Source organism: Gracilinanus agilis, chromosome 4 (genome assembly GCF_016433145.1).
Source record: "Gracilinanus agilis isolate LMUSP501 chromosome 4, AgileGrace, whole genome shotgun sequence".
Lineage (NCBI taxonomy): Eukaryota > Metazoa > Chordata > Mammalia > Didelphimorphia > Didelphidae > Gracilinanus > Gracilinanus agilis.
This window is the reverse complement of record NC_058133.1, coordinates 195,838,501-195,858,244: the sequence shown is the minus strand read 5'-3', so window position 1 is coordinate 195,858,244 and position 19,744 is coordinate 195,838,501. Positions and strand designations below refer to the sequence as shown.

Here is a 19,744-nt window from a genome sequence, read left to right as displayed (position 1 = left end):
AAATTAAAATCGAATTGCCGGCCACCCCCACCTCCATCCCCCAGCCCTTCGTGGGGAGTAGGGGTGGGAGGCGGTTCGGGAAAGGGGTGCTCCGGTGGGGGGCAGCCTCGTCCCATCGTGAATGAAGCAAGTTTGTGTGGGAAGTGGAGAATCCCTGAAGTACTACGGTGGTGGCTTCTGTCTCCATGTCAGACTCTCCCACCCCTAGTCCCATCTTCCCTCTGCCTAAAGGTGAGCCATAAGAGGAAAATACAGCTCTGCCCACTCCGTCCAGCTCCTCTCTGACCATGGGTTGGCCATGTGGCAGGGAAGACCTGGCCATGGAGAGAGGGAAGGCCCCTGCTATCAGCAAAGTCTTCTCCACCCTCATTAACCTATGTGCAGGAGAAGCCATGGCGGGTGAGAAACCACGAGCGAGACTTGATGCATTTTTTTTTAATTAAGCCCTATCAAACTGGAAACAGTGGGTATAGGCAAGCAGACTGCAAAGCCAAACAAGATGGCTTCTCACAGTGTAAAGAACCAAAGAGCAAGTTCTCTAAAACCTCCCCTTCACACAGTTTTTTGAGGTTTTCTTGTTGACCATCTCCCCATTTGCTGCCTGTTCCAACTAGAGAGGCCTACAGCATTGCCATCCTGTCTGGCACGCCTCTGTCCCAAAGGCTGAGCAAGTGAGAAGGCAGGAGACATCACAGGGAGGTTCCCATCAGGTTCACGGGGCGGCCGTTGTATCTTTTGGAAATGTCTGCTTCGATCTGCAAGACAGTGACGGTGAGTGAGGCTCACAGGGGACAGACAAGAGGGAGAACATGGGGCTTTGCATTCTCAAGGCTGGCCTCACGCTGGCCAAGCCCCGACGCCCTGGCCACAGCCTCGCTGCTTTCCATCTCTTACCAGCTTCTGCAGCTCTTTCGTCTTCTCTATCAGCAGGTCCAGTTTGGGCTCCAGGGATGCCTGCTCCTGCAGAGCTTCCTGCCTCTTCTGGACCATCAGCTCTTTCTTCAGGGCCAACAGTTCTGACTGCTTCAGTTTCTGCTGGAGTAGATCAGTCACTCGATCCACATACCTGGATGAGAAGCCCAGGCCAAAGCATTAGGTATAATCACCGACAGTGGGGTTATGGCCTCATGACCTGACCGTACTTGCCGGGCAACATCCAGGGATGACCAGTATTTTGGCACCTGACCCCAAACTCTGAAACTCCTCCTCTCCAAGGAATGAGCTACCTTGTTCTGGGCCCTGGGGAAATACTCTGCACAGACAAATAGTGCATGGTACCCCCATCCACACCTCACTGAACCCTGAGAGCACAAGGAGACAGTGGGGGAAATCGGGAAACAGGGAGATGTAGTAAGGGATCAAGAAGAGATAAGGAAGGGCTGCTGTGGATGAAGGAGCCTGAGAGGAAGCCCCAGACCACACTGTCACCCAAAGCAACCACCACTCCAGGGGGAAGCCAGACCTTGGTGAGGCCAGGATCATAAACAGGTGTTGCATTCGAAGACTAGTGAGCTGGCCAATCAGATCCTGCAGAGTTGACACCATGGCAACCATCTGGGCTTTGGTCTGACCCTGCAGGATGGGCGGAGCCAGTTGGAACTGGCTCACTGATAGGATATCTGCCTCTTCACTCATCTCCAGGGCTCTCTGGGACAAGAAGATTTCCAACTGAGAAAAGAGAACAGGTTGGGTGAGAACACTGTTTACAAAGTCTGGTTAAGTCTTTGGTAGTTGAGTGAGTCTTTAAGCCCCCGCCAAAGAGCCTTGGGCCTGTCCAAGAATAGGAAGTGCTTTGCTTGGGGTCTGGGTAAAGGGGAGAAACTCGCTGACCAGAACGACAGCTTGAAGCCGAGTCTGGTCTCATTCCTTTGCCCCATAACCTGGCACCAGCGCCATGTGCCTCACCCGGCCCTACATCTCTCCCTTCCCCAGGGAGTGAGAAATGACATGGGTCAGATGGGCCAAACTGAATCAACTCAAAGGGGCGTACAGAAGAAGATGTATGGAGGAGATGGTCTAAAGGGATCATCTGAGAACCATTGACCTAAGGAAAAAGGAAACCTGAAGATCCCAGGCACACTTTGTCTAGCCATAATAAAAGGCAGAAGTCATGGGGCTGAGTGCCAGGGGAGAAATGACACCAAGGATCTCAGGCAAAGGAGTCAGGATACCCCAGATGCTACCCCATGAACTTCTGTGCTAAGAAACAGGGTTCCAAAGAGCTCCAAACCATTCACACTTTTTTCAATGACTTCTTAGGAGGCTAATATAAAACTGTCCTACACTTACACTACCACTGACAGTGATACCAGGTGAATCTCTACAGGAAGAACTTTATACACAAAAAGGTAAAGGAAAGGCCGCATATTTTGCAATCATCTTCCTCCCCCAGAATTCATTAAGCTACTTTCTCCTAATTCTCAGAACTCCTAGTACCTCCATGAGTTCATCAATAAACTGATTCCGGGTTTCAGGGTATTCAAGAAGAGTCAGAGCATCTGGACCCCTTGCGACACCTTCTGGAGCTGCCAGAAGAAAAACAAGACAATAAAGTAGAACCTAAAGGAGATTTGCCAAGGCAGGAAAGAAAAGTCTTATAGACAAGAGGCCCCTGGCTCTCCCGGCTGTAAAGAACATGTTCTTTCCCCACCTAAGCAATAACCCTCCTCCCCTTCTCTTGAATGGAAGGAGAAGGCCCAGCCTGTCTTGAATGTCCTAGAGGGCCTGAGACCAATGACCACCTGGCTAAGTGATGAGAGAATCCAGAAAAAGGTTTAGAATGAAGATAAATGTTGGGACTTTGCAACAAAAGGTCCAGGCTCACACCAGTTCTGAAGCATGACCAAGTTTCATACCACAGTGTCCTCTGGCGGTAGATTCTTGTTACTACATTACTTTTCCCCCTAGCTCTCACCCCACATGATTCCCAGGAACTGACTTCAGAGCCCAGTGACTCCTGGCACTACTTGGCAAGACCAGCTTTCAGGAGGCCACATGGACACTTGGGTCTCAAAGGGACCTTGGGAAAGAGAAAGCCAAGTGTGTCTAAGCTTTATTTCAAGCCCTGTATCACAATCAACCCCTCTTCCCACAAGAAGAATGTAAAAATAAAGCCAAAGGAGTAGAAACTTTCAGTCACTGCAGCATCTTTGTGTCCTCAGATCTTGACCCCAGAGAAGTCTGCAAGTTCACTGCTTTTAAACTGGACAGCAAGGGATGAGGAACATACCCTCAGTTCCTGCTTCTACCACTGTTATCTGCAAGGGATCAGCATCTCCATCTCCCCAATTTATTCCTTCATTACCAGCTTCCTGGAAAGAAACCAAAAAATCCCATTAAGATGCAGGGTCAGGAAAACTGTCCTACAGAATAAAGGCTTTATAGACCAGAAAGAAAAAAAAAGAAAGAAAGAAAAGAGGGGCAGCTGGGTAGCTCAGTGGAGTGAGAATCAGGCCTAGAGACAGGAGGTCCTGGGTTCAAACCTGGCCTCAGCCACTTCCCAGCTGTGTGACCCTGGGCAAGTCACTTGACCCCCATTGCCCACCCTTGCCACTCTTCCACCTATGAGACAATGCACCGAAGTACAAGGGTTTAAAAAAAAAAAAAAGAAAAAAAAGAAAAGAATGAGGATGGCCCAAATACATGGTTTTAATTATCTTGAAAAGTTCAATAATACAGACTTGGACAATGGCAGGACTCGACAACCTAGGGCATGTTAGCAAAGTTGGCACCTGGAGCCACTACCACCACCACCTGTGGACTTCCCCTACCACTCCTCTCAGGTTTTCACAAGTTACCCACTGATCCTCTCTCCAGCCCTTCAAATTTTTCTAGGAGTAGGAGAAGGGGAAGGGGAAGGAGTTGTTTGTTCTGAATAATTTAAGTGTCAAAAATCAATGAGTGGTGTCTTAACAGCATTAGGAAAGGTCTCTTCTCCCTTGTTCCAGCATCCCAACCCTGAGGTGGAACCATTTGCCCCTCCCAGGTCTGTGTATTCCAACTTACACTATATGCCCAGATTCCCCAACAACAGAAGTAGAAAGTTTAGAAGAGAGAGTATCAAAAGTTGCTGCATCCTGGATAGAAAATTTCCTGAAGCGAAGGATGTATCCAGTGGGACAGTCTGGAACACAGGTGTCTTTTCTTATGATCTAAGTAGTTGTCACCGATATGGCCACGAAAAGGTGATTTCTCAAGCACTGAAACCTAACCTTTGAATCGGGCTCCAGTGAGATTCCCCAGTCAATTTCATCTGTCTCAGCAGAGATGCCATACTTAATCCCCTCTGAAGTTGACTCTATCCCAAAGTTGCCCCAGTCAATCTGGAAAACAGGAATGGAAATGCAAAGAAATGAGCTAGGTCTGTTGTCTTGTTCCTTTTTTTTGTTTCCTTTTAAATCCTTCCCTTCCTAAGTATTGACTAGTCTTAAGACAGAAGAGTTGTCAGGGTTAGGCAATTGGGATTAAGTGACTTGCCCAGGGTCATTCTGCTAGGAAGTATCTGAGGCCAGATGTGAACCCAGGTCTTCCTGATTCCAGACCAGGCTGTCTTATCTACTGTTCTACCTGCTCCATTCCTTTCGCTGGGTTTCTGCTGAGACCTAACACAAGGTACAATTGTGATGTTGTGACTTCTACATATAGGGGACAGATGATACAGTACAAGCAGGGTGGCTGGTCCAAAGATAATTCCCCAGATGAGAGTCTTTCCTAGGCTGCCACCCCTTTGGTATAGGGGCTCAAGAGCCAGACCTCTCTGATCTGTACTTCTAAAGTCTCAGACCCTCCCCATGTTCCTCCAGGGAACTGAAAACAGGTTGTGTGGCTCTGGCTACTGGTAGAGGCAGAAGTAATGGACTCCGTGTGGGGTGGGAGCCTCCACACAAAAGCCAAAGCTTACCGCATCATCCGCCACCTGCTCTGGGGGCTCCTCCAAACTGGGCCGCTCCACCTCTGTAGGCTCTGTCCCTGTCCTCCATTCATACACAGTTGTGTTTCCCCGCTTCTGCACGTGTCTCAGCATGGGAACCACCTGCTCAGTGGGGCTTCAACACATAAATCATTATCTTCCCACTGGTCAGTTATGGCATTATCACCTGAGCTACACTACCTATGGAACTGCCTCTTCTTAGGGGAGAGGCCTATATAGTGGCTGTTTTCTTTGCTAAATTTGGGTAGTGAGAAACGGAAAAACCCAGCTTTGGTTAAAAAGTAGGCTGAAAAGAAGAAACAATAGCCAGGGAGAATGAACAACTGCTCCCTCCCGGTCCTCACACCATTTCCCTTTATGTACTACACATTTTAGCCAAATTGGATTACACACTATGGGTCCCTTATGCCCTGGGCTTTCCAACCTCTGCATCTTTGCTCACACCATTCCTTATGTGCTTGAATAACCTTCCCTCGTTCCTTCCTCCTTGATAAATTTATATTCATCTTTTAAAATCCAACCAAAATACCACCTCTTCCAAAAAGTCTTTCCTGATTTCCAAAGTCGACAGCATTTCCCCCCCTCAACTACCCAAACCACGCACAATATTTTCCATATATTAATCTATACCACAGTTTTCTAATCTGACCATAGTCACAAATATGGTCATATATATGTGATATTCACTACTGGCTATTAGATTCATGAGAGCCATCACTATACCTTATCTAACTTGCGTATCTAAAGTTTATATCTTTTTCTCAGAGATACACAGAACTCTATAAACAGTAAGCACTTAGTAAGCATTTGTTGAAATATGCTGAATAAAGGAAAAAGGGCCCTTTATTTACCTTTCACACACAAACCCCACACAGGCCTGGTAGAGCTCAATAGCTTCCCACAGGGACTCAACCTTGGCCCCAGTTTCAGTCAACAAACTCGGCAACTCCTTCACCAGTGCCAGCAACTCCCTTCGGACACTGTGCCCCTGGAGAGAGAGTAGGGGAGATGAGCTAATATGGAAGCAGTGGGAAGCTAAAGCTTAATGGGAACCCTGGAGTCTAGTGAGATGGGTCAAAAACAGCATGCGAAGAGGACTAGAGAGGAAATCTTAAAAAACAAAACAAAACAAAACAAAAAAAACACCCTGGAGCTAGACAAGTTGGAACACTATGTCATCCAATGTTCTCCTACAACTCTGGCTCCAGAGTGAGATAGAAGGCCCCAAGCAAGCATCTCTGTGACCCAGGAATTGCGCCTGCATCTCACTCACAGTGATGCCATACTGCTTGCAGGAGTTATAGAAGCGCTCCTTCATCTCCACAGCTCCCAGCTGGCACTCTTCCTCCTTGTGGCTATATTCCTGCTGCAATTGCTGACACTTGGCGATCTGCTTCTTCAAGGAGGGTATCTCATAGCTAACATTCCGAACTAGGAGGCTAGAGATCTCCACTGGAGCAAAGGGAAGGAGGCAAAAATACTTGTTCAGAACTCAAACTATAAGGCAAATTTCCTCCAGGATTCACAATGGAGTAGACTACCTCTAGGCATTCTAAGGGAACAGAATAGAGAAGGAGGAAACTGCCCATACTGTATTCCAGAGATGCAGCTTAGCAGCCGGTGGGTGAAGGCATGTATGTATATGTACACGTACACACACACACGTACACACACACACACACAAGTTCTATGGACAGTGGCATTTCCTGAGCATAAGCTCCCCCTCCACTACTGAGATCCTTTTAAAATAAATAATCAGGTTAATAGAAACTGAATCTCTGAGTCTGGCTACTCTATTTACCTGAATGAGAACTACTCTAAAACATCCACTAAATGGCCATTTAGCCTTCAAAGCAACACACCCCATGTTTAGATGATCTAATGATTAGAACGTTTTACTTTAAAATTTGCCTTTCTACAACTTCCTCTTAATAATCATAAGTCAGCCAGAACAAAAATCAAATCCTACTTTTCTACAACAGCCCTGCAAATACTGTCATGCATTCCCTAAACTTGTTCTTCTCCAGGTTAAATACCCCAAATGTCTTCAATCAATTTTCATGTAAAATGATCTTGAGGTCCTTCACCAACTCAGTTATGCTCCTTTGGCCATCCTCCACACATCTCAACATTCTCCCTAAAATGTGGTCCTCCAAACCTGAACAGAAAGATCCAGGGCAAAAGGGCTTTAAAAGACTGCCTGAGAGTTAGAGAGAGAAATTCCATTTAAAATCACCCTAGACAATATAAAATATTGAGGAATCTATCTGCCAAGACAAACACAGGAATTATATGAACACAACTATGAAACCCTTTCCACACAATTAAAACTAGATCTAAACATTTGGAAAAACATTGAATGCTCCTGGGTAGGATAAGCTAACATAATAAAAATGATCATCCTACTCAAATTAATTTCCTTATTTAGTACTATACCTATCAAACTACCAAAAAACTTTTTTACTGAATTAGAAAAAATTATAACAAAGTTCATTTGGAAGAACAAAAGACCAAGAATATCAAGGGAAATAATGAAAAAAAATATGAAGGAAAGTGACCTAGCAGTACCAGATCTTAAATTGTACTATAAAGCAGTAGTCATCAAAACAACATGGTACTGGCTAAGAGACAGAAGGGAGGATCAATGGAATAGACTTGGGGTAAGCGACCTCAGCAAGACAGTCTAAGATAAACCGAAAGAACCCAGCTTTTGGGACAAAAACCCACTATTTGAAAAAAACTGCTGGGAAAATTGGAAAACAAAATGGGAGAGATTGAGTCTAGATCAACATCTCACACCCTACACCAATATAAATTCAGAATGGGTGAATGACTTGAATATAAAGAAGGAAATGATAAGTAAATTAGGTGAGCACAGAATAGTATACTTGTCAGACCTCTGGGAAAAGAAAGATTCTAAAACCAAGCAAGAGTTAGAAAAAATTACAAAATGTAAAATAAATAATTTTGACTACATTAACTTAAAAAGTTTTTGTACAAACAAAACCAATGCTACCAAAATTAGAAGGGAAGCAACAAATTGGGAAAGGATCTTTATAACAAAAGACTCGAACAAAGGTCTAATTACTCAAATATTTAAGGAGCTAAATCAATTGTACAAAAAATCAAGCCATTCCCCAATTGATAAATGGGCAAGGGACATGAATAGGCAATTTTCAGATAAAGAAATCAAAACCATCAACAAACACATGAAAAAGTGTTCTAAATCTCTTATAATTAGAGAAATGCAAATCAAAACAACTCTGAGGTACCACCTCACACCTAGAAGATTAGCTAACAGGACAGAAAAGTGGTGAATGTTGGGTGTGGCAAAATTGGGACATTAATGCATTGCTGGTGGAGTTGTGAATTGATCCAACCATTCTGGATAGCAATTTGGAACTATGCTTAAAGGGCTTTAAAAGACTATTTGCCTTTTGACCCAGCCATACCACTGCTGGGTTTATACCCCAAAGAGATCATAAGGTAAATGACTTGTACAAAAATATTTATAGCTGCGCTCTTTGTGGTGGCAAAAAATTGGAAAATGCGGGAATGTCCTTTGATTGGGGAATGGCTGAACAAATTGTGGTATTTGTTGGTGATGGAATACTATTGTGCTCAAAGGAAAAATGAGCTGGAGGAATTCCATGTGAACTGGAATGACCTCCAGGAATTGATGCAGAGCAAAAGGTGCAGATCCAGGAGAACATTGTACACAGAGACTAATACACTGTGGTACAATCGAACATAACAGGCTTCTCTACTAGCAGCAATGCAAGGATCCAGAGCAAGGCTGAGGGACTTATGAGAAAGAAAATGAGCCACATTCAGAAGAAGAGTGGAAGTAGAAACATAGAAGAAAAACAACAGCTTGAACACATGGGCTGATGGAGATATTATTGGGGATGTAGACATTAAATGATAACTCTAGTCCAACTATCAATAATATGGAATTAGGTCTTAATCAATGATACATGTAAAACCCAGTGGAATTGTGCATCAACTACTTAGGGAGGGAGGGAGGTTTAGGGTAGAGGGAAAGAACATGAAACATGTAACTATGGGAAAATATTCAAAATTACAATTAAAATTAAAAAGAAAAGAAAAGAAAAGAAAAGACTGCCATACCAATGCTGTGTTTATACCCCAAAGAGATCATAAGGAAAAAGACTTGTACAAAAATATTTATAACTGTGCTCTTTGTGGTGGCAAAAAATTGGAAAATGAAGGGATGCCCTTCAATTGGGGAATGGCTGAACAAATTGTGACATCTGTTGGTGATGGAATACTATTGTGCTCAAAGGAATAGTGAACTGGAGGAATTCCATGTGAACTGGAATGACCTCCAGGAACTGATGCAGAGTGAAAGGAGCAGAACCAGGAGAACACTGTACACAGAAACTGATACACTGTGGCACAATCAAATGTAATAAGCTTTTCTACTAGCAGCAATGCAATGATCCAGGACAATCCAGAGGAACTTATGAGAAACAACACTATCCACATCCAGAGAAAGAACTATGGGAGTAGAAACACAGAAGAAAAACAACTGCTTGATCACATAGATTGATGGGGATATGATTGGGGATGTGGACTCTACATGATCACCCTCGTGCAAATGTTAATAATATGAAAATAGGTCTGGATCAATGACACATGTAAAACCCAGTGGAATTGCTCGTTGGCTATGGGAGAGGGGTGGTGGGAGGAGGAGAGGGAAAGAACATGCCATGGAAAAATATTCCAAACTAATTAATTAAATAAACTTAAAGTTGTAAAAATACAAAAAAAAAAACAAAGATCCAGGGCAGAGAGCAGCACCAAAGCTTTTCAGGTCCTAAACCCTCTGCCTCTTGTAATGAAGCCTAAGGCTGATGAGCTTTAGGGGGTGCCACACTGTTGTCATGTTGAGTCCACTAACACACCTATCGCTTTCTGACAAGGCCTACCATCTAATCATGCTTTATCTCATCTTCATCCCATGCCCACCTGGGCAGTTGATTTTGGAACCCAAGTGAAGGTTTTATATTAATTCTTATTAGGTTCTGTCCAACATCCTAGATTCTCAAGAGTTTACTGGATCTTAACTACCATCTATGTGTTAGCTTCTGTCTGTAGCAATGGACCATTTGTAAATCTGATAAATGTGCCATCTGTCTTTATCAAAAGTGTTGAGAAAAAATTGTTAAATATCATAGGGCTGAGCATAAATCATTAGAAACCTCCTTTCAGGTTGACAAGGAACAATTCTTTGGGTCCACCCATTTATCTTTGTGATTTTGAAAAATTCGCTTTGGATAGTTTTGCGGTTCTTCCCATTTACATCACTGTAGTCATTATTTTCTTTCCATGCTTTTCTGTATTCATCATATTCATTTATTTCTTATAGCTCAGTGACATTCTATTTTATTTCTTGTTTAGTCAAATCTCCTAATTGTACTATTACCTGGTCAGTATTTTTCATCTTATACAAAATATAACACAAGACCCTATTAAACATTTCACTAAAAGCTAGTTTAGCAATATCTACAGCATTTCCCTAGCAATATAAATCTATCAAAACGTCAAACTTAGGAAAACTATTATAAGTTCCCTTCTGCTTCCCATATATACTCATTGCTCATGCTTCCAACTTGAATTTCATGGAAGCTCTTGGGAACATTTAAGAGTCTGTTTTCCTATTTGCATCCTGAGGTTGGGTCACCTTACCAAGGTAAGTGCTATCTTTCTCATATAAGGACACGATCTCCTGCCAGTCCTGAAACGAGAAATGCAAAGTGAGTAAGGATAAGCAATAGTAGCTGTGTCACAACTCAACTTCCAGGAGGCTCCAAGAGGGAGGCTGGTACCTAAATCAGACACTTAAAAGGCCTATTCTATTTCTATTAACTCAGAACAATGGCTAAATTGTTGTGGTTCATTTGGGTCCAACTCTTCCTGACCCCATAGATGGGCAAACTACAGCCCGAGGGCCAGATGCGGCCCCCTGAAATATTCTATCTGGCTATGAGACATTATTCCTAATCTGACAAATACAATGAGTAGGATACAATACAATGAAACTTCGAAAGAGTTGCCTTAGAAACAGACTGAAAGAAGAGCATTTCCTTTCCTTTGGCCCCCTCTAAAAAATTTGCCTATCACTGCCATAGACCATATCATACCGACACTGTCTATGGGGTTTTTCTTGGCAAAGATAATGAAGTGGTGCTATTTCCTTCTCCAGAGGCAAATAGAGATTAAGTGACTTGCCCAGGTAGTGTCTGAGAATGGATTTGAACTCGGATCTTCCTGATACCAGACTCAGTGCTCTACTAAGCCATCTAGCTGTCAATGGCTAAATGTACTCAGTTTAAAGTGTGGAGCCAAGCAAGTAATCCCCAAAACAATCTAAGTTTGAAATATAAACAAAATGAAAAAGGAAGCCTCTATTGGCATTTACTATGCAGAGATAATTTTCAGGAAATGTTTATATGTAAATCTGAAAAGAGGTCATCTTACTGTTCAAAGACAGAGACTGGCTAAACGAATTATAATACATAAATGTATTGAGATACTACTGAGCTATAAGAAATAATGAGCATGATGAATACAGAAAAGCACAGAAAAAATGATATGTACAATGGTCACAATAATATGAATGGGCAGAACCACAAAACAATCAGAAGTGAAATCTGCAAAATTATAAAGAATAAGCACGGGGGGTGGGGGCAGCTGGGTAGCTCAGTGGAGTGAGAGCCAGGCCTAGAGACAGGAGGTCCTAGGTTCAAATCCGGCCTCAGACACTTCCCAGCTGTGTGACCCTGGGCAAGTCACTTGACCCCCATTGCCTACCCTTACCAATCTTCCACCAAGGAACTAATACACACAAGTTAAGGGTTTAAAAAAAATTTTTTTTTAATGTATTAAAAAAAAAAAAGAATAAGCACGGCTCCAAAAAAGAAATATGATAACACTTACCCCTGCCTCACTCATTTGAAAATCTGAAAGGTCCAAGGGTGTGGTATCTTTTTTTTTTAACATTTAATAATATTTATTTTTTAGAAAAGTTAACATGTTTACATGAAGGGTGTGGTATCTTGCACATATTTTCAGACATTTTAGATGTACTGATCAGTTTTGGTGATTTTTTTCTTTAAAAATATTTTTTGTTATTATATGGGATGGCTCTCTAGGAAGGAGGGGAGAAAGATACTGGGGAACATTCTAGTGGCATTAAAAAAAAGTATCATTTAAAATGCATTTTTAAAATTCTTCAAAGAATCATAAGATTTAAAGCTGGAAGGGACCTTAGAGATGATAGAGTCTTCTAGGCCCACAAATCATCAGAGAGAATCTTAATAACTGCCTTTATACAGTATGTGAAAGTTTACAAAATGCTTTACATACATACATACATTATCTCATCCTCAAAAAGAGCTTCATGAAGGAGGTACTACAGGTATCTGTATTATACAAATGAAGAAATTGTGGCTGAGAAAAATACAGTGACTCGCTCATGGTTACATAGTGTAGGAAATTGCATTTAAACTTAGCTCTTTCCTGACTCCAATTCAAAGACATTTTTCAGTATACCATGATGTCTCTCTTAAACTCAGATTCATTGGTTGGCATGTCCCCACCCCACTAATCCACATTCACCTTCATTCTCTGTGAAGAGTAGCGGCCAAAAATATTTTTTGTGGAGGCTTCAGTGCCTTTGAGGAGGTCCACAATTTGCAGGCAATGGAAGTAGTGAATGTCTGAAAGCCATGAAAGAAAGCTGATTAGTGTTTATAAAGCCCACTCCTCACCTACACCTGTGGCTAAAGGTTGAAGGAAAACTACTCAATCTCTTGGTACACAAATGCAACAGAATAAAACTGTTAGAAATGATAACAAGGAAGAATTTAGAGAATAGGAAGATTTATATGACCCAATGCAAAAAAAAGTAGAAAAAGGAAAACAATGTACATAATGACTCTAACAATGTAAACTAGAAAGAACCACAACAAAAAATTAAAACTGAATGCTATGGCCCAAAGAAGAGATGGAAATGCATCTCTATTCCTTCTTTCTAGAAGTGGGGGACTAGGATATGATACTTTGTTGATGTGATGTTAGAATAGAAGTGAATTCAACATGATGAATATGGAACTATGTATTGCATGAAGGCATATATAGAATAACATATATCAGACTGCTTGCTACCTTGGCAAGAGGGGTGATGAGAAAGGCAGAAAACTTCTGGAAGGGAAAAAATACAATTTAAAAAAATTTTTTTTAAATTAAGGGTGGTGCTCTGTGAGGAGATATAGTGGGAAATTAAGGTGATATAAAAACAAAAGATAACAGAAACAAAAAGAAACTAAGTGCCTGATCCACTCACAAGATCCAGAGAGCAGCTGTGCAATCTCCTGGCTTTCTGGCATGTCCTGGATGGCTGCATTTATCTTCTCTCGGATAGTTAACACCAAGCTCTGCCATTTCAGATTGCAATGCCTCCTGTCCACCAGCCAGTCTGTACCAGAAACACTCAGGTAAGAGTCCCCCAGGGGTTACCCAAACCACATAAATAAACAAAGATCCCCAAGAGAGTTCAGAAATTTGCAATTTACCTTCCAATAAGCAAAAATTTATCTGAAGGGTGAAGAAGGAGAAGGCCCCCCCCCAAAGAAGTTTTAATAGAAAAGCTAGTGGCTAAATGGGCCTTGGGAACTTGTCTTCCTATTCATTATGATCTTTATAAGGTAATAAAATTAATACAAAGATATAGGAAGAGCTCAAGTTGGCATTGATAAGGAAGGAAGTGCTACACAGCCAAACAAGTACTGATTTTTAAGAGAGGATGCGTAGTTTTCCTACTTTAAGGTCTACTTATGTGATCTTAGGCATGTCATCTCTCTTTGGAGCTGTTTCTTCAACTGTAAGACTGACTAGATCTTAGGGTTGGACTAGGTCTCTAGAGGTCATTTTTAGCTCTAAGCTCCTATTATCTGTGATCCTGGGCTTCCAGGCTTAGTGAATAGAGTACAGCCTTGAAGTCATTAAGACCTGGGTTCAAGTTCTGTCTTTGATATTGACTATAAAGGGACTTGGTTTGTTTTCTTCAGTCATCAAGAGAATCAACTCAGGATTCTTGGCTTTCTATCCATTATATTCAAGATAAGCTCAACAACACCCATGACCAGACTACGAAAAAACAACACAGGGAACAGAGAAGGGATGGCTAGGGGATCTCAGGTGCCATCTACTCTAAGGCTCTCATTTTACAAATGAGGAAACTGATGACCCAAGAGATTAAATAACTTCAGTGAGGTCACACGTATAGAAAGCTTCAGAGGCAAGATTTGAAATCAGACCCTTTGAATCCAGAGACAAAGCTAGTTCAGTCAAGTGATAAAGTAAACCACAAAAGTCACTCTCTTCCCCTAAAGCAAGAGAGGTATCATAGTACAATGAAAACAGTGCTGGTCTCTGGATTCAGTCAGATCAGGCTCTGCCACTTGGGGCAAATTACTTGCCCCTCTTGCTTAAGTCAGCTGTAAAATGAGGTTGAAATGACCTTTCTTTCTATAATACCAAGAATCATAACCTGCCCTAGATGAAAAGTGACCTTCTAGGCTACCCAGACCATCTTTCTTATTTACAGAGGATGCTGTGGAGTCAATGTGACTTGCCCCCTCCATGGCCACTGAGTAGCTGAGATGAGATTGGACATCCAGCCTTAAGGGTTCTGTCCACAACCATGGCTACCATGCACCAGAAAACAGAGCAATTGGTGATAGGAATCTAGGGAGATGGTCTTAAAGAATGGTCTTTCTCCCCACAACTTCATCCCAGCTTGGATTCTATCCAGACCGGCCCCAACCCCAGGCCCCAGCCCACCAAGCCCAGCCCGGCCGGGCCCTACCACCTCGTACCAAGCAATTTACTGGTCTGGATGTCAATGGGCACGTGCTGGTGGTCCTGGAAGGAAACAACGAAGGGGCAGCACGTGACTGAAGAGGAGGCGCTCCAGTCGGGGAGGGGCGGGAAGCCCCGCCCCTTTCCAAGGCTCTTTCGATTGCTCGGCAACCTTCTCACTAAGGGTGGGGTACGCGCGCGAGAGTGTAAGGGAGGGGGAGGGGGAGTAGTGAGGCTGAGCTCGCGCTCTAGGGGGTCAGTTAATGGTTCTATTGGCCACTTCCGCGGAGACGCCTAAAGGAAGGATTAGCAATGTGGGGTGGGGTAGGGTTCAGGCTGGGGTTGGGGGGGGTGGGCCGGTAATTGAAGTCTTTTGGGGCTTAGTCCTCCACCCTCACGAGACCCTTTTCCCCCAGACCTGCATGTTTCTTCACTTCCGCTTCCGGTCCTTATAAGAAAGCCTCCTCCTCCGTTTTTACGCTGGGTTAGTTGTTTACCGGGGTCGGTAAGGCCCACGTGTCCCTCCCGATAAGCCACGTCGGCTCCTCCCAACGACCAATCAGGGCTCGTTGGACGCATGACCCGCCCCTCGCCCGGATCTAAATGGCTTGAGACTGAGTGGGGCGGGAGAAGAGGAGGGAGAGCCAATGGAAATGCGCAGGACGAGTGCTGCCGGATGGAGGGGCGGGCCGACCTAGTCCGGGCTTTAGCTGTGGTTGCAAAATGCCGCCAGCAGGCTGCATCCGAGAGCCACAGACTTGGGCTCTTCCGGCCCGGTGCTCCCACAAGGCTCAGCTGGAAGTGTTGTTTGAGTCCTAGTGACCTCAGACGTTCTCTCCATCCCAGTCCCGAGGCCTAAACTGGCGCCCTGGCTGTGGCTGTAGGCATTTCTTAAGGCTGGAAGCCAGAATCCCTGGATTCTTATCAGTAGAATGGGCAGGCTGGCTCATAATCTCACTTTCTGCTTGGCTTTCTCCCGAAGGCTACACAGGGACAGAGCTTGGGGCCTTTTTGCTTCTTTCCCAGGAAATTCTGGCTCCTTGTTCCATGGAATTCCAGAATCATAGCATTCGAAGGGACCTTTATCACCCCTACTCTATCCCCAACAAGGAGTCATCCAGCCCTTCTGGGAGGGGGGAAAGGAAAGAAAATGAATCATGTAAACATGGAAAAATGTTTTTTTTAATTAATTTTTAAAAAGTCATCCAGCCTTAACTTGAAGACCCCTAGTAGGGATAGGGAGCTCACTGCCTCCTGAGGCAGCCAGCCAAATATTTTGGACAGTACTCAATGTTCTGAAGTTTTTTCTCCTATCAAGACAAAATTTGCTTCCCTCTAACCTCCTCTGCAGGGTTATGGGCCCCAGAAGCACAGTAATAAGGTTATAGAGAAGGGGGAAAAAAGTTATAAACAGTACCAGGATTATAGAAAAAATAAGTTATGGACATTAGCAGGGTTTATAGGGGGAAAAAGTTATAGACAGTACCAGTTATAGAAAAAAAGGCAATTTTTATCTCCCTTCCAAGTGATGAACTTAAATAATTGTTGCTATTGGGTTTTTTTTAACCCTTACCCACCATCTTGGAATCAATACTGTGCATTGGATCCAAGGCAGAAGAGTGGTAAGGGCTAGGCAATGGGGATTAAATGACTTGCCCAGGGTCTCACAACTAGGAAGTGTCTGAGGTCTGATTTGAACCCAGGACCTCTCATCTCTGGGTCTGGCTCTCAATCCACTAGCTGCCCCCTTAAACTTAAATAATTGAAGACAGAGATCTTGTCCTCCCATTGTGTTTTTCTCCAAATGGGATTCAGTTCAATCCTCCCAACCCCACTAGATACCACAGATCTCAAAGGATGGTGAGAGGAGGCCCAGGGAATCCATCCCCCTTATTGGATAATCTCCAAATAGTGTATCTGTTCTACTAATGGCAGGGGAGTCAGATGTGTGTCCTCTGCATAACATGACCCTCTAGGTCAGTACCAGGAGACATACCATCCACTTTTATAGACACAATGTCTTGAAACTAAGGCCTCAGAGGAGAAATATTTGTTTAGTCACAAAGGTAACAAGTAGCAGAACTGAGATTTGAGCTTGGGTCCTCTGACCATGAGTCTAATTTACTAAACCTTTTCTAGTAGAAGGTAGTGTAATATCCTTGACTCATTCCCCACCCTTCTCAAACTCCCAGTAGCTCCTAGTTGACTTAGTGACTAGATAAATATCCTGGATTAGTTGTAACTTTTACTGAGGGGAAAGGTGAAAAGAGGAAAGGAAAAGGCTTGAAGAGAGGGGATTAATTTGGGGCTAGTACCTTGTCAGTCTCCTCCTCTGTCCAAAGAACTGGATATTTACTGCCCATAACTAGCTCACCTCCCAGAGTCAGGACTTTGAATAGCATTGATCAGCTATGACTTCACTCTGGAAAAATTCAAGTGGTTTGTGGTATTTTTGTGGCTCTGGCTAGGGACCAGCATTTCTCTGATCCTGCCCCAGTCAACCTGTCCCATGTGTTTCCGACTCACACCCTTGCTTTCTTAGACTCACCTCCAAACCCCACATGTTCTCAACCTTATCCTGCTTCCCACAGTCACCCAGAACAACATCGCTGTGAAGTCTGTCCTGACAATTTCCCCCTCCTCCCCAGATTGAGAGGGGAAAAAACTCTACCTGAAGCTATTGCCTCCTGGGCAAAGGACTCCCATAGCTTGTCTTCTCTTATTTTCATTTTTTAAAAACCCTAACCCTCTTTCTTTGTATCAGTTCAAAGACAGAAGAACAGCAAGGGTTTGGCAATCAGTGCCTTACCCAAGATCACATAGCTAGGAAGTATCTGAGGCCAAATTTCAACTCGGATTCTCCTGACTCGAAGCCTGGCACTCTATCCAGTGTGTCACCTAGCTGCCCCTGTCTTCTCTTGTCTGCAGATAGGTAATGTTCATGGAGTGTTGGACTTGGAATCATAAAGACCTGGATTGGAATCCTGCTTCAGACCTGAACTGGCCCTAGGCAAGTCACTTAACTGCTATTGGCCTCGATTTTCTCATGTGTAAAATGGGTATAATAATAGCCCCTACCTCCCAAGTTGTTATGAGAACACATGTAAAGCATTTTGCAAACCACAAAGTTATAGTATAACTTGCTATTATATAACAAGGGGAAAAGAAAGGAAGAAAAAGGAACATTTATTTATTTTGCACCTACAATGTCCCAGCCACAGTGCAAAATGCTTTACAAATATTCGATCTTCACAAGGACCCTGGGAGGTAGATGCTATTATTATTCTCTTTTTTACAGTTTTGAAAACTGAAGCAAAAAATGACTACTTGATTTGCCCAGGGTCACACCAAATGGAAATCCATCTAGCATGCTGGGTGGTCTTCTATTTCTCCTGGCAGTTCAAGATTCTCTGTAGTATATACAAACTGCCCAAAAGTTAGCCCTTCCCCATCCCACCATGTGACCAGCCCATCTAATTTTTCTGCTCATACATTTCTTTTGATGACATAATTGAACTCTGTTTCTCCTTCATAATTCCTCACTTGGGATGTGTTAATGCAATATCTGCTCCTATCATGGCCTTTTTTTCCAGTTCTTTTTGTTTTTTAAAACCCTTACTTTCCATCCTAGAATCAACACTGTGTTAAAGAGTGGTAAGGACTAGGCAATGGGAGTTAAATGATTTGCCCAGGGTCACACAACTAGTGAGTGTCTGAGGTTGGATTTGAACTCAGGTTTTCCTGACTCTGGCCTGGCCCTTTATCCATTGTGCCACCCAGCTGCCCAAGGATCATGGTGCTTTAGAGCTAGGAGTGTTGTGTTGGTAAATATTTAACAGTTCTGGGAGAGGGTGGGGAAAGTATGCACTATGTATATTTGTAAAATCTTTACCTTTGTCTTCAAATCAATACTGTGTACTGTGGTGAGAGTTAGACAATGGGGGTTAAGTGACTTACCCAGGATGATACATCTAGGAAGTGTCTGAGGCCATATTTGAACCCAGGACCTCCAGTCTCTGGGCCTGGCTCTCAATCCACTGAGCCACCCAACTGCCCCCCACAATATACTTTTTTTTAATATTTAAATATTTTATTTTTTTAGAAAAATTTTCCATGGTTACATGATTCATGTTTTTACTTTCCCCTTCACCTCCCCCTCCCATATCCAATGCATATTTCTACCAGTTTTAACATGTGTCATCAATCAAGACTTATTTCCATATTATTGATAGTTGCATTGGTGTGGTCATTTCAAGTCTACATCCCCAATCATGTCCGAATCAACCCATGTGTTCAAGCAGTTGTTTTCCTTCTGTGTTTCCACTCCTATAGTTCTTCCTCTGAATGCCCCACAATATACTTTTCACATTTTAATAGCATTATTTACATTTCCTCCTTACTTTAAGTATGGAAATCAAGAAAAAAATAAATCAAACGATTATTGGTTGTGTTTACCAATTTCCAGGGTATAAATGCTGACATTGAAATGTTAACAATCAGATCCAATTGGATCCTTGGTCCTGTGGGATGTCTGGGAAGAGATGGAAGCCAATGCCTGTCTCCTGATTAGAAATAGAAAGAGATTATCTATTTCAGTAGTTTGCAGATGGGGAAAAAGAGATAATTTCGGTAGTTTGCAGATGGGGAAAAGGAGCTGGGTGGGCAGGTGGTAGAGGCTTTCTTCAGCTAGAATCTATCCCAATCCTTCTCAGCCTCATTCCCCCGCTCCAGATACTGTCCTGGGGTAGTCTCTCCTCCTTAGACTGACACTTCTTCTGGATCTCCTCTGTCCCATCAGATCACTCCTCATGCCTCCTATGAAATGAATATCCTCTAGGTCTCTGGACTGGACCTTCTCCTCTATTTTATTGCCACATACTCTCTCTTTGTGATTTCAGCTCTTATGGGTTCAACTATTATTTCAAT

At 43.1% G+C, this 19,744-nt stretch overlaps 1 protein-coding gene across 3 annotated transcripts; it reads right to left on the bottom strand.

Annotated features, from left to right (window-relative positions):
* Window positions 1-420: 420 nt before the first annotated feature.
* Window positions 421-15,328, bottom strand: CDK5RAP3 (CDK5 regulatory subunit associated protein 3). 3 transcript variants are annotated; one of them, XM_044673219.1, is made up of 14 exons: window positions 15,237-15,322; window positions 14,836-14,881; window positions 13,302-13,433; window positions 12,575-12,675; window positions 10,643-10,691; window positions 6,204-6,382; window positions 5,782-5,918; window positions 4,901-5,045; window positions 4,212-4,322; window positions 3,230-3,311; window positions 2,437-2,525; window positions 1,463-1,668; window positions 895-1,066; window positions 421-755 (listed from the first exon to the last, which is right to left on the bottom strand). In XM_044673219.1, exons 1-14 carry the CDS (start codon window positions 15,240-15,242, stop codon window positions 690-692), a joined length of 1,521 nt encoding a protein of 506 aa, XP_044529154.1. In that variant the 5' UTR covers window positions 15,243-15,322; the 3' UTR covers window positions 421-689. The 3 variants fall into 3 exon arrangements, with proteins under 3 accessions (XP_044529154.1, XP_044529153.1, XP_044529155.1); XM_044673218.1 differs by lacking the exons at window positions 421-755; window positions 895-1,066 and having other exon boundaries at window positions 1,077-1,668; window positions 15,237-15,328; XM_044673220.1 differs by lacking the exons at window positions 421-755; window positions 895-1,066; window positions 14,836-14,881 and having other exon boundaries at window positions 1,077-1,668; window positions 15,237-15,328.
* Window positions 15,329-19,744: the final 4,416 nt, after the last annotated feature.

Excerpts from the sequence above, each read along its gene's own strand:
- CDK5RAP3 (XM_044673218.1), bottom strand. Across the intron at positions 12,676-13,301 it reads ACAGCTGCTCTCTGGATCTT|ACATTCACTACTTCCATTGC; the intron begins GTGAGTGGATCA and ends CATGGCTTTCAG. Across the intron at positions 5,919-6,203 it reads GCAAGCAGTATGGCATCACT|GGGCACAGTGTCCGAAGGGA; the intron begins GTGAGTGAGATG and ends CTCTCTCTCCAG.